Here is a 15,470-nt window from a genome sequence, read left to right as displayed (position 1 = left end):
TATCATAATGACTAAAAATTTAAACTGACGGGTCATAAAGCTTTTTACAAGGCTACTTGCAGTCTCACAATACAAGCCTCGAACACTATTGTGAGCGAGTTCCCTATATCACCTACTTAATTCACACAATCTGGGTTTCTGTCAACCTTAATGACTCTGGTATTGTATGATCCACAGAACCCACACTTGTGATATAGCCAGTGAAAAGCAGCACTTCCTTTCTTGTCACAGTCATTGCACAATATATCCTGGATAGTCAGAAGTAGAGGGTAAGGTTTGTCACTTCAAAGACTGCATTATAAGAATTATACTAAAGACACTGTACCTGGCAGCGGTCTTGGTATTCCTCTGGAAGCACTTCAGAAGCCATTAAAGCATCAAGCATGCCGAAGTAGACCTAGCAAGTGGGAAGGAACACAAATTTTGATACAGAAAAATAATCTTGACAATAATGACTATTCTCTATGCTGGATGCTGATTAAAGGCAAAACAAGCAGTACACATTTGTGATATCTGTAAGTTGTAAACGCCACAAAATGATGGTGCTTATCATTCAATGCAGACTTCTAAAGTCTTGAGTCATGGTTCAGTGAGTCTTCACTCTTAACACAATATGATACTAATCTCAGAGAGATTATAAAGATTCCTTTTTTGTTCCCCTGACATTATTCTTAACTCTCAAGTGATTTCCATCCCACAAACAAACTCTGCAGTTAAATTAATTTAAAAATGCTTAATTAACCAACTTAAATCCTCCATCATATTTTTCTTGATCCACGAAGATTACCTGGGCAAGGAAAACAGCCATCCCTTCTTTTTTTATTGACAGAAAACTGTTTCTAGTTTATTGATGCTACCTAGCCGTATCATAAATAGATAGAAGGGTGTTGGCCAGTGAATTATGAAGTGTAAAATAAATTCATATCCGAGATGATAACATGATAGGTATTAAGAAGCTTTTGTCTGTACTCTGCAGTCATTACACGGAGACATGGTATTTGAACAAAGAGTTCAGATAATAACTGACAAAACTAAAATATTTTCACTCAAACATTCACATCGATCAAATGAGTAAACCAACTATGTTTTCGCATTTAAAAAGCTGAAAATCATGGAAGAGATTATCAACAATACATTCTACAGCCAAGACCAAGAAAAAAGAAATTCCTTACAGACATATCTCCCATAGATTTGCTGCATATTGGACAGATGTAATGAGTGTGTGCATACGCCTGTAGAGAGGAAGCCTCAAAGATCAAAATTCACCAAAACCAAAAGGGTAACAAGGAATGATGCCTATATGCAGTAAGCACACAACTGCCATAAAACAGATGATCAAACCTGAAAGCAAGCTGAATGCATGTAATGGCCACAAGGAAGTGCTCTGACACTTTCACTTGACGTGAACATAAAATCACAGCATATAGGGCAGTTTGTTTCTAGACTTTTCTCCCTGCACTTGTGGTCCAACAATTTTATCCCCAGACAACAATTGCATGTCATACAATGAAAGAAGTCAACACCGAGCCCTTTTCCCAGCCGGCACAAATTGCAAAATGGGCAGTGATAAACTGTCCTGAGGAAAGAAGACAACAAGGAAGATTGATGTCACAGATCCAATCCAATTAAAAGTTTCATGTAATATATTCATTTTATAATCCTTCTCTTTGATGATATTTCAAATTGATAGTTACTAGTTCTTTGTTTTATAAGATCAGTAAAAGCTTTGCTGACAAATTGATGGGACAAAAATCACATTATTCCATTCATTCAGTCATGTTGAACATAAATGACGAGGATCTCCAATGTGCTGGATTTTACAATTTTACAACATTAATCATCACATAAGCAGTTATAATCCAGGTGCTACCATGTTCATCTTAAATAATAATTTACTAAACAGAAAGATTATAATAAAACCAATATGCCACATGATTTCTTTCCAAGGTGCCGCAAGCTACTCTTTATATTGTTTATTTGTGTTAAGCATCAGTGTCATCAACAATATTACTTCAGTGCGGATCTCTAAGCTTTCCAAAGTGTGTAATTTAGACATCTATCATTTTCTCTGCAGAGCTGACCTTTATCATAATGCGTCAACAATTTGTAAAATTTTGAAATCCATAATTTTGTACATTGTCTAACACAAGTGTGGTCCTAGGATGGGATCGCCTTTATTCTCTTCAGAACTAAATTGATTTTATCTTATGGAAAGAAAAATATAATAATACACCATCCTCTCACTTGTTACTCAAGCAAGTGTGGTCAGAGACTGACCAAAATTTATGGCATGATGCTGTCAACAGCGTAACCATAATTAGTGAGTTATTTATAACTCAAAACAATAAAACACATAAAAACAGATTTTAAAAGTATAAATCTATTAAAATCTGGATCTAGATAATATAATAAAGTTATGGCCAAGAAGACAAGATTCTAACAAGATAAATCTATTACCTTTCATCATCAAAAAATTTGCAGTAGCTACAATAGTACTTTGCCATTGAGAGTCCATTGCAAGATGGTGTTACACAAACTGGTCCAACCGGCTGAATTTCTAAGCACTTCATGCACATCATTTCTGAAGTAGCCTTCCTGTAAATGCAACAGAAACTTCACATGCAAAATACTTTTTTTGGGAATGGTAAAAGGAAGCTTAAAAGATACGATACCAAAAAAATTACCTGTCCATAGAGTGGTCACTGACTTTGTCATGGCAAAATCTGCATGTATATAATTTTCCGCAACAAGCAGCACGCACCTTGCAGTTTCGCTTGTAATGCTCACACCCGAAAATTTCTCTGTCTGGATCACGATACGAAGGAGAGCATCCAAGTACATCCTCACCATCTAAAGCTTCACCGGTTCTTGCCTGAGGCAACTTTTGTTGAGCGGCTATCCAGCGACTGAACCATTAAAGAACAAATATGAGGCTGCAAGAAAAACTTTTAAATATAACTAGAAACTTATCATCATGAATATAACAAAGGCAGACCTGGTCATAAGATTTTGGATGAGATAGTCCTTCCTCCTTGGGTCAAGAGTTAAATCCCGGGAAACCTTTCTTATCTCTGACTCGAGTTCATTTTGATTCATCCGAAAAATATCTTTCCACCCAGGCTTAAAGGTATTATCACTTTGGTCCAGGGCTTCATGGACATCAGTACCTGAAAATTAAAAAATAAAAGAATAAGCTCATTTCATGTGCAGTTGACCCAGTTGTCCATCAAGGTGAAAGACCTCAGCAAGTACAGATGCAAGAAACAAAAAGAGTATACAGTAAGCAAAATAAAGATGCACTCATGTAAAAAGTAGTGCAAAGGAACCTTCTGAAATAACATCATTTGATGTTGATGCTGATGCCTGTGAAGATGCGGAAGGTTTTCCTTCCCACCATTCATCAAGCCATTCACTAAACATAGTGTTTTTAGTCGCTTGCTTCCATGTGTCCATCATTTTATTTTGCTCCTCCTGAGTAAGAGCGGAAGTTACCCATGGTAACATAGACTGTAGTACTTCTGCACCTGTAGTACCAATTATACGACCAACAAGCTTATCTTGCTCCTCCAAAGAAACATGTCTGTCAAATAAAGGCCAAAGTTCAAGTTCTTCACGCAAAATATGCTGATCTAGAGTTACTTTTATGGACTTGCACATTCCCTGAACCCTTGTCGCCAGTTCGTTGTATCTTTGCAAATTATCATTGTGATCAGAAGAAACAGAGTTACGTCTACTTAAACCTGTGCTCATTATGTTTCGATGAAGTTCTGAAAGCTCCGCAAGTGTAGAAGAAATATTCTCAAACAGTTCCTCTTCCTGTTTGTGGTCTAACGTATAAGAGTGACTAACATTGTGAAGGGTCTCTCTTGATTCTAGTGCAGGGAACACAATATCATCTTCTGCATTACTGTGAGCTCTATATAAGCCCCACAACAAGCGAAACCTACCATTGAACTCCCTGAGAACAGCCTCACTACAATCATTAAGTTTTCCAGATTCAACATCCAGAAATTCTAGATCTTTGCTAATGGCCTTATGAAACTTAAATATGTTGTCAATGGGTCTTGTCACATGCCCACTGGTTGTCAAGCTCACGTCTGTCTCCCAATTGAAGAGACTGGAATTAAGGGAAGGAGCACTGGGACTGAATGATAACGAACGTAGGGATTTAGCTGTAACAAGTGAATTATTACTATTGACTCCTAGTCCAGGCACGCAACACGACTGACTACCAAAAGATACTTTTGATATGTTTGTGGAGCCTGAATGGTCACTAACATTCCTTTCGTCCCTTTGCGATGAGTTTCCACACTTGACTTGCCTCTCATGGTCATCTTTTAAGCCTACAGAAACACTTTGGACAGGCGTGAATGAGGTACAAGCACATGCTTTAGCAGGCCCTTCTGTGTTTCCTGTCAGCAACTTGGCAGGACAACACCCAATTGCAGTTGAGGACAAACAAACATTACTTGGACGACCTTTACATGCCCAGCCAGAAAAAAGAGTAACCAGCGCGATGTCGGATGCTGGGGCTGCATTGGTAAGTATGCACAAGTTTTTTAAGAAAAAAGTCAAACAGATAAATCTACACAAAACTATCTACTATACACAAGTAACCAAAGAAATTAGCAAAAGAGGTTTACTGATGTTGAACCTGCCATATGCATATTATATAGGAATGACCTCGCTTCCTCTTCGCTTAGTGAACCTACCAACCACGGTAAGACGCACTCAATTAGTCTCAAGGGCATCACACACAAGCTCTGATACAGAAGTTCTCGCTGTTTTCTGGGACTAAAATGCTGCCGCGCAAGTGGAAGAACCTAGAAATGCCACATATCACTTGAGGTCATTAAAAGTTGTACAACCTTAAACACCCAAACACATGTGAAATTTACAGCAAGCCTGAACAGGAGAGCCCAGAAAAATGATTTGCAAGCTGAGGTTTCATGTTTGAAAGGATTTAGGGCTTAAGAGATATTGTTGAAATACGACCAACACATAAAACTACTCACCTGAACTTCCTCATTATGAAAATGCTTCTCTATAGTGCCCATTATATGATCAGCATGTGAACACAGCTTTGAATAAAATTCTGCATAAGATGAGTTGGCTCCGGCACTTTCTATACTTTCAATCAAACATCTAAACTTTTCGAACTCACTTTCTTCTTCTGCATGCTCCTGGGCAAATGATAGCTCTGCATCTACGGCTGGGAATATAACTTTGTCCTCAGCAATGCTGCACTCGATGTGACAGGATAAACTAATAGATAAGGATAATGTATAATCATAAAAAGTAGCAAAAACAAAACAGGAAATGTAAGACATGCAATCCAGAAGATAAATGTTAAATTTTACAAAAGCTGCTTGAGAAACATGACAAGCAGGTATGAAGTATATTGAGTTTCAAAGCAATCTCACTTTGTATAGGATTAAGATAAAGTTTCTAGAAAATGCAAGGTTCTCGAGAACAAATTTCTTAAAGAAATACTCCTGAGTTCACATTATTTGAGATGTTTACATATCTTATAAGGTTTTAGAAACCGTATAATTGAAGAGAAACAAGAAAATGCTACATAGAGGTACATCCTGACTGAGACGTGGCATACAGTCAGCAAGTTGCATATATAGGGATAGCATCTTGTAAAGAAAGTACTACATGTGGAATATATTTAAGAGAGTTGTCTACAGTCACCAACTACCATATAAGCATAAAAACTTTAACTAAGAGTTACCATCTTTCTCAATACAAGGATGTTCAATAAAAACAAAAAATACAATGAGCTACAACAGCATTTGGTTCCAAGTATGATTCCTTATCTATTATTAAAATAAAAATTACAAGAGATTATAAAAGAGACTTAAAAGGAATATACTTAGGCATACCTGTGGAAAATACAAACTTCGGCAATGAATTGCAGCCTCTTGTTAAATGTGGATAGATCAGAGAAATCTCCAGATAGCTGTATCATTCTAGCTGCTTCAGCTATATCGTTCAATTCCCTTTTTATTGCCTTGTGCCAATGCAATATTTCATCTACTGGTCGGTCCAGAGTTGAATTTGCAGGGCAGCGGTCTGGCAACAGAATCTCTCTTTTTCCAGTGTTTGAAGATTCACAAGCACACTGGCCTTTATCAATCGAACATATTGAGGTGCTAGCCTCGGAATCTGTAGGACTTTTGAGCTCGGAATGATCTATACAACTTTTACGCTTCTTATTAATCTTTTCCCCATCCATCCAAGTGAAAATAATCTTTATTTAAGAAGAAAAGTCAAGGAGGATACATAGTGACACAAAGATAAAAATAAACACAATTTACAGTCTAGTGATGTCACCTGTTGAAGCAGCTCCTCTTTTGGGATCACTCTGCGAAACCACTTGCGCATATCCTGGCGTTCATCAGAGGATATAGAGGAAGAAAGCCAAGGAAGAAATTCTGCCATCATGTTAACAGGAATGCTGCACAAAAACTGCCATACCAATGAAGCTTGCTCTTCAAATGAAAACTTTTCAGTAAGCAGCGGGAAAACCTGCCAAAAGCAAAGTAAACCTATCTATCTGAGATGTTCAAATGACATAGCTTTCAACATTGTGAACCAGCATTGTTGGACAAGGAATGTACACCGATTGACTACTCTTCAAACCCGTAACTGAAGAAATTCGAGGTAAAACTGAAATTAGACTTTTAGGAAGGATTGTCAGATCTAGTTAAAAGTTACATCTTTGCCAGAAGTCTTTCCTAGTTACTCATCAATGTTTACTGGAACAATGCAGTATCCGCATCACGTACAGTTTATCACTAGATCAACAAAACTATTACAAATCAAATAAGGTGCAATTTTTTTCAAGTCTCAAGTTCAAATTCAGATTTATGTAGAGAATGGTCTTAGAGCGATACAATTTGCAATAACAAAAAATGAATAATTACAACAACCCCAACAACAATTTGGATTCCTTTCAGACGCCAACACTTAAAAAATCCTTGATATGGACAAAAACAAACTTTCAGTGATAAAATCTCGCATAATATAAATCTAGAAAGACAGTAGGCATGTTAAATTTAGATATAGCATAAACCAAGAAAAAGGTAGCTTTACATGCCTTCCCTAACACTCGGCATGGAAGATGCTACATACATCTAACAAAAGTACCAAGACTTGTAACTTGGCCACAAATTTCCATATATCATAAATCCAAGATGTTTGTAAGACTTTAGGTTACTTGAAACTACTGTATCGTATGTGAGCATAGAAAGGCAAAAAAGGATTAAATTAAAGTACCTGCTCTTCTTCCTTGGACATGTGCTGGCTAATTGATGTTTCTAGAGCTCCTGTACATGAGGCTAGTTCCCTCCTGCAACTTTCTTCATTGTGCATATTTGGATCAAGCAGCGTAAAGAGTTGATCGAAAAGGAAACTTTCTCCCTCATGCTCAAGGGAGTAAGTTCGCGCTACGTTTTTCACACGGATATCAAGAGCTGGAAATATGACCTGCCATTTCAAAAGTCGTATTCATGGTGATTCCTTTGTATTTATGTAATTCATAATTGATATCAGAAATCTATATTTAGGTTTCCAGAAGATATGCCTTTTTAAGAAATAAAATGCCAAAATATATAGGTCAAGACTTGTAAGGTTCGGTAATACATACAATACTGGTAATATAAATCCTGGGATATATAACTTAGTACATATTATTACTAAAAATTTAAGAAAAGTGTAAAATTCGGCAAAACTTGTTGCAAAAAAGCCCATCAACCACCACCAACCATGAAATCATTTTGACAGATTAACTGAAACAACTATTAATTATTTAGCAGTAATGACATTAAGGCTGGTATCTGGGTATTTATAATCTCAAGCTGGCACCTGAAATATCTGAACATAGTTAAGACCGGTTGTTAGGTTTTCTGAGTATTTATTAGAAAAATATAAAATATTATGATACAATATATAACGATCGGAATTAAAGAATTGAAATGGAGATGCATGGGGCAGGAAATTAATATTCAACAGCAGGAAATTAATATTCAACAGCAGACATAATATAATTAATATTAGCCACAGACATATATACGACCAATCACGATGTAGTATATGGTCAGAATGAAAGAACGACGTTAGAATATTAACATGTGTGTGTGCAGACATCATACACGAGTAAATGACAAAACATTAGATCCCAGAAATCGGGTAACATATTCCAAAGAACATGCAAAACAATGACGTCTGCTCGTATCATACTTAACTTTTCTAGTTTTCCTAAAATTGATTGTATGAATATTATACAAGATATTTTATCACAGAAAGAACATAAACATAGCCGTTACACAAATTAGAAGTGTCAAAATTTCAAAGCATGGAATCCATGGGGCCAACGTACATATGGATGGCAAACAATTGATATAAACCAAACAAACAATCCATTATACGAGTAAAAGAACATTATGCTTTCTAGAAATAATCCCACATCTAAGACACTTTGTTCAGTAAATAAGAAAGAGTATTACCAATTGCACCAACAAATCATAATTGTTTGGGGTTTGTGGATCACCTAAGTTATTGCATTAGTTATTGCATTTGGGCCAGTAGTAAACTTTGGCTTATTTCCGATTCGAAGTCAGGATAGGCCTGATTTTTGAAAAAAGAAAACTGAATTTGATTCAGGTTGTAACACATGCTATTATACATATGGTATCCAGAGCCGACTATAGAAAGCTTGATACGTCAAATTGCTGGGGATGAGGCTGGTGGTATTATCGCACAATGGCAAGTCCGGGGCAGTGAAGCCACAAGGGCTACAGAGGTATTATAGAGGCCTTTGGGCTATCCATTGAAGCCCGTCAGGAGGATCTACTCACGGAGCTAGACAAGACTTGTCAAAGACTACACTACTCAAACAATTAATTAATGAGAGCGACCAAAATTAACTTGAGAATATCTTATTTTAGGAAAATCAGAAACCTGTAAACTACCAAAACACGTGTTGCAACATACAACTACATTATATCGTTTTCAGAGCAACATTTGCACAATAACATGTACAATCATCTCATTCATAAACAAAAACAATTATAATTAATTCCTAGCAACAAACTGTCAGAATATTTCTAGGTTAAAATTCAATTAAGTGGTGATCAGCACCACAATTCAATCATTTCATAACACTTATCACCGATAGAAAATTTTCGAGTACAAACAACATTTTCCATGACATTAAACAACTCATACACATCTCCATAATTAATTCCACACAGTAACACAAATACAAGAAATAAACAAAATCGAAACACTTTTAACACGAACCTCGTCCTCAGCATTGCAGTGATGCTTATAAATGGATCGAAGAAAGTGATATCTCTCCAACAAAGGCTTAATATCACTACTAGGATCACTAGCGAAAGCCATAGCAGCTCTGTGCAGCGCATCTAGCTCAGACCTAATAGCTTTATGAAAGAACAAGAATATCCTAATTGGAGACGCCGAGCTCTTCGAACAGCTCCGCTTGTTCGACAATTCGAGCTGGTTTGTCGCACCTGCCATTACTGCCACGCCTCCTCCGTGTTGAATCCCTGACAATGGCGTCGCCATCTCGATATATACAAAGCTCAATTTTATATACAGGAGAGAGAGGGAGAGAGATAAGAGAGAGAGAGAGAGAGAGATGGGAGAGAGAGAGAGAGATGGGAGAGAGATTGTGTATTGGTGATTCAGATTACATAAACCCTAGGGTGTTTGTGTTTCCATTGTCGCCAAATTTCATCTTTTCCCAATTGTGTGTATATCTATATTTTGTGTGTGTATATTTTGCAGGGGAAAAGTAATCCAGATTAGTTTGTTTCTTTCTCTCTCTAAAACGGGAAGGGTGAGCAGGAGAAATGCGTGAATAAGGTTAAAATGATGGATAATAATAAGGCAGACAAGGTTTTAAATTATTTTGATGAATATAATTTTTGTTCCGTATACGTGGAAATGAAAATGCCAGGTGGATATTATTTATTTATGTTGCATGAACAAGACTGTGTGCGCGCGCTAGCGTAAAACGATACAGTGCGTGTGAGATGAGTCGTTGCAAGTGTGTTGGAACGGTACGGAAAAAAGATTTACTCCGTTTGGCTTGTGGACTCGTGAGTTAGCATCTCGGATGAGTAAAATCTTTAGCTGAACATGTCGTATATAGTCCTATATGCAATTTTATAAAAATTTTGAAATTTGTGTCTGTCGTGATAAATTACAAATTATTAATTAATATTTAAAATTAATTTATTTTATATATATATTAATTCAAAATATTAATAAAAAAATCATTTTTTAAATATAATCTATTATTAAATTCAATTCCATAGATGTATGTAATTTTACAAATTTAGCAAATTTTACATTATTATTATCTTATATAATTTTTCTATATTCTCGGTATTATAATTATTTGTTGTGATTTTTGACTTTTCATAGTCAAATTGACCGAATTAATTTACCTATTCTTATATTATTTATAAAATTTGGGAATTGCCTATTAAAACTGATTGAATATATTTCTAAATTATATATTTTTTAATCATTTTGAATTTTATAATATTTATAGATTCTAGTCAAATTTTGATTAATTTGACGATTTGAAAGTCAAACACACTTAGGAGAGTATATAATATAGTTACAAATTTTAAATATCAAACTAAAAACGAGGTTACATAATTTTTTTATTTAAAAATCATTAAAATTGGATCAAATAAATAGACCGAATTCGAGTATTTCGGATCAATCCAAATAACCCATGTTATTATTTCCCCACAACAAATTGAATCATTAAAGAAAGTATTTAAATATCCTTTTTCACTCGTAAATATCATGTAGAATCGCCAGACAGTGGGAGTTTGGCGGTTCGTCACCCGGTTAAAGGCATAACTTTGGTATGAAAAAGACAATTACTTACTAGCGAAAATGAACGCAGAGTTAGAAGTTTCAAAGACTACTGTTAGCCCGAGTTTAGTACTATAAATTATAAACTCTTTGAAAAGTAGATGTGCATGTTCATATAGGCAGATACCAATATCTATTCTGAAAGCAACATATGTAAAAAGCTGATGAAATGCATTCACCTTTAAAGGGAAACAGTATAAATTTAAATATAGTAAGTAGGAATTATCTATTGTAATGGTCCAATCATATATCATTCATAATATATTAGCAAGGACTAGATTATCATGATAAAAAGCAATGGATAAGTAGTGGCAAAGGAGAAACTAGAAAGTGTATGATTGAATAGAACTATAGAAGACTCCATGTATGCTCGAGATTGCCCTGAACTCTGTGATCTAAAATAGAATTTAAAATATTTTATATAAATGAATGCTCCAATAATATTATATTGATAACTTAAAATACTGTATATTTATCAAATGTCTATTAAACATGTCTTATTTCAATTTTATCACTAAAAAAAATTCTCATTTTTCATAAATCTCTTCTCTCCCATTATTTTTTTCCTCCAATTGTAATCTAAATATAATATTATATTAATAATAATGCACAATTATAAAATATATTGTTGAAGTTAATATACAAAAATCATGTGTTAAATTACTACAACACTATATTTTATTATATTTATAAGACATGTGTTAGAACATTGATGAACTTTTTAATTGTCACAAATCAAATCTACACCAGCTTTTTATTAATTTATTTATTTGAGTATTTAGTAATTAAATTATCGAATCAAAATAAAATTTGATAATCCACGTGATCATAAAAAGAAAACTGAAATAGGTACCAACAGAGTTATAAAAAAAATGACTTTTTTCTGTCACGTGTTTCGACTTCTTCAATTATAACTTACATGTGGATTGTTAAATGGAGATTAGCCGACCGCTGATTAAGCAACCGCACAAACTCTGGAAAAAAAGGGTTTTCAATTTTTTAACACCATATACGAATGATAATGTCGCAATAAAGGTTACATGAACTTATTTAGATAGCAATTTAAAGTTGAACTTATAGAAGAAGTGAAAATCAAAAATATTTTAGATAATTTTGTTATGAAATATACAAGAAAATGTTATTCTTTTTAGAGAATCGTGGAAGAATATTTTTTATTTATAATATATTTTAATAATTTACTTTTTATCTTATAGTGAATTGTCTTCTTTTTAGCTATCAATAATTTATTTTATTTGTGGGAATATGTCTTTTTTAAATTTATATATTTAAGTAAAAATTAAGGGTTTTCAATTTTAAAATTTCGCACAAATTCCAGAGTATTTTGTCTCGTCCCTCGTTAAATGAACATATAACTTAATATAAAATTTGGAAGGGACTCACAGATCTATGCTGTTCGGAATCATATAACGTTCTTTTTCACGTTTAAGGTTTATGCATGCATGTATTTCTTCTTATTTTTGAAAAAAGTATAAATTTAAATGCATATGATGTATAGTTGAATATATGGACTACCCTCGCATAGTTGCATTTTGTTTTTACTCGCTGTTCTATCTATATTTCTAGGTCGACTTGTCGAACAAGAAGCAAAATTTGACACTTCCATTGCTAAATAGTCATTATTCTTTAAGGCTTATTAGTACTTTAACAGATTAAATTACACATGTAAAAAGAATATTTTTTGACCGGATGATACTTGGTTAAACTAGTACTTTCGTGCATTTTTGTCAACATTGCAATACAGATACGACAAACGTTTCTAGAATATGTCAAACTTTTAATTGTACTTAATTTTGAGCCACATTATATGTATTCAGAAGTAACAATAAAATTGAGTTAATATCAAAAATTAAAATTTTCTGTCAAAAAACATGACATCAGTACAAACTATAATATTAATAATTTAATATATCAAGCGAGTCAAGGGCCTTTCTTTTTTTGTGCATCTCTGTTGGTATGATCAAAGAAATATACCCACATTTCTGTATATTAAAGCAGACTTATAAATTAAGCATGTGCAATATATTTTATATATTAGTAATATGTATAGAAAATCTTGGGGATAATATAGTATAATTTGTTACTATAATTTACATGGACTCTTCTCATAAACCGACAAGATACTGGTAAGCCGAATAATAAAATATAATAGTAGTAAAATAAACGATGGAGTTGAAAGCAGGTGTAAAATACTAAAATGCAAGTCAGCAGTATAAAAAGGACACTACGAGCAAGGGGCGTGCCATTAGGTGGCAAACATGTGACTCAACCGTGGCATCGCGAGGAGCCTACCAGCTTTTCGATGTGGAAGTTTGGACCCCACAACTACCCCACATCACATTTATATTGTGATGTAGTACTCGTAGTTATTGTTTTCTCAGCGGTGACCTTAACCTAATGAATTGATTGTTTTGTTTGGCTACTTCATATATTCCATTCCACTTCCACCTCTGTTATATTGCATTCTAACTCTAGCACTGTCTTTAATTACGAAATGTTAGATATTTGGTTCACGCTCACGGGTAAGAGTTTAAGCGGAAAAATATATACTATGTGATATACATTTTTGCCAAAATAATATCTTCATTCTTGAAAAGAGAAAAAATACGTACGTCTTAGTTTCTGATCATGCAATATATATGCAATATGCCATATTTGGTTGAGTACTATAACTCTATAAACAAAGTAAAGTTCAGTTTAAATTGAATATTATATCATAAAAATAATAACATTTTTAACATCACAATTTAATTTGCTCTAATAATCCCCTATTCACGTCAGTCATTCTCGTTTATTTATACTTTGTACATAAACTTACTTAAAAATGAAAAATAAAAAATATTTTGATATATCTAGAGAAAATAAAATTCCGTTGAGATGAAGTAGTTATTTAACATTATATTATAATTCGATTTAGGGATGACGGGTGAAGGAAAATAATAACAAATTTTTACATGTTAATGACAATGATGAGAACAACAATTCTTTGTACGAATGGTTGAAAATACTCGATGAGATACGCATTGTGTACTAGCGTTAGAGGTGATACGTATTGAGAGATGGAGTAATATATAATCATCAAGTTACTACGCATATATAATTGAGATATTAGCTGATTTTCTTTATATTAAAAATTATATACACAATTATATGCGGGTAACACGAAAAATTATCTAGCAGAATACCCATTTAGTGAATACGTGTTGTTTATATATTCATTAACCTGTAAGTGTCACCATTAGTTTCTAAAAATATTCATAAATATCATAACATATACATACATATAAATCTTTTGCAAACTGTTTCTCTACTCAAACAATCAAATCTCCATCGAAAACATTGTGTAATCAACTGTGGTTGTATGTCGTATTCTTGTGTGTGTATATAAAAGAGAAGAATGATGTTTGTGGTGTGACCGTCATAGAAAATGAGTTTAAGAAAAAAAAGGATGGGTCAATACGAATATACATACGTGAAATGAATGATGGAATCGATAAAATTCGTCATATTTTTGAAATATTGATATTGTCTTTAGTTGTGATAAAAATCTGAGTATTTTTTACATTGTTTCGGGGATGACCAGATCCATCCAATCACCATCACCATTTGTTTATTTTGAATACGCAAAGTCGGGCAGCCAGGCGAATATAAAAAAAAACTCGCAAACTACAACAAACAAATCTTAAAAGTGAAAATGATGGTTGTGCAAAGACAGGTTTGATAAGGCAGATGGACAATGCAAATCTAGAAGGATACCAAGGAGGGTTGTTCACCATTAAGGGGGGCAATCTATTGCCGCTGCAAATAGCCAAGTACTATTGACAACTGTTGGAGGGTAACGAAAGTGTTTGTTTTTAATTGGCCATGTAACATGTATTGTGTTACATGTCATTTCCTTATTCATATGTTCATCATTTCTTATCCTATGGACCCAACTTAATTCAAAATGTAATAATGTTACCCATTCTTACAGATTTGATTAGATAAATAGTGTTTCGTGCTCTGGATTAGGCTTTTCACGGCCCAATAGAAAACGAACAACTTGGCCCATTTATTTCTGGATGCCAAAATGAACCAAAATAAACTGTTCACTCTGCCTTCTTATTAACACAAGCACAGTGTTATAAAAATTCCCGATAAATCTCCTATTCAACCGATTAATTTTCTACAAAGGATTCGACGTATTCGATTTTTGAAATTCAATTAATTCTTACGAATTTTTCTTTATTAGAGTATATATAATTATTTATTAAAATTAAAATATTATATTAATTTAAATATGAATAAATATAGAAATTATGATATAATAAATATATATTTGTTAATAAATAATTAATATAATATGATAATATATTAAATAAAATTTAATATTATAAAATATCCAATTTTTACTCCGATTAATTTTTCCGATTAATTTCCAATTTTTATTTAATCCTAAATGACGGATATTTCCTGATTACCCATTTTTAAATCACAAAGTAGTGTTAAAATTAGCACAGGATGAAATTTTTTACAGCGGTTAATTCAAT

The 15,470-nt window shown here is 33.5% G+C and overlaps 1 protein-coding gene across 2 annotated transcripts; it reads right to left on the bottom strand.

The window, feature by feature from the left end:
* LOC141702040 (zinc finger protein BRUTUS) lies at positions 1 to 9,899 on the bottom strand. 2 transcript variants are annotated; one of them, XM_074505741.1, is made up of 14 exons: positions 9,310 to 9,897; positions 7,285 to 7,494; positions 6,340 to 6,534; positions 5,889 to 6,256; positions 5,016 to 5,241; positions 4,655 to 4,823; positions 3,327 to 4,532; positions 2,996 to 3,167; positions 2,685 to 2,906; positions 2,458 to 2,595; positions 1,342 to 1,576; positions 1,173 to 1,232; positions 326 to 397; positions 1 to 248 (listed from the first exon to the last, which is right to left on the bottom strand). In XM_074505741.1, the coding sequence occupies exons 1-14, from the start codon at positions 9,592 to 9,594 to the stop codon at positions 117 to 119; spliced, it is 3,690 nt and encodes a 1,229-aa protein (XP_074361842.1). In that variant the 5' UTR covers positions 9,595 to 9,897; the 3' UTR covers positions 1 to 116. The 2 variants fall into 2 exon arrangements, with proteins under 2 accessions (XP_074361842.1, XP_074361843.1); XM_074505742.1 differs by lacking the exons at positions 1 to 248; positions 326 to 397; positions 1,173 to 1,232 and having other exon boundaries at positions 1,372 to 1,571; positions 9,310 to 9,899.
* Between the last annotated feature and the right edge of the window lie 5,571 nt (positions 9,900 to 15,470).

Source organism: Apium graveolens, unplaced genomic scaffold (genome assembly GCF_009905375.1).
Source record: "Apium graveolens cultivar Ventura unplaced genomic scaffold, ASM990537v1 ctg4577, whole genome shotgun sequence".
Lineage (NCBI taxonomy): Eukaryota > Viridiplantae > Streptophyta > Magnoliopsida > Apiales > Apiaceae > Apium > Apium graveolens.
The sequence above is the reverse complement of the archived record's forward strand: the minus strand, read 5'-3'. Positions and strand labels throughout refer to the sequence as shown.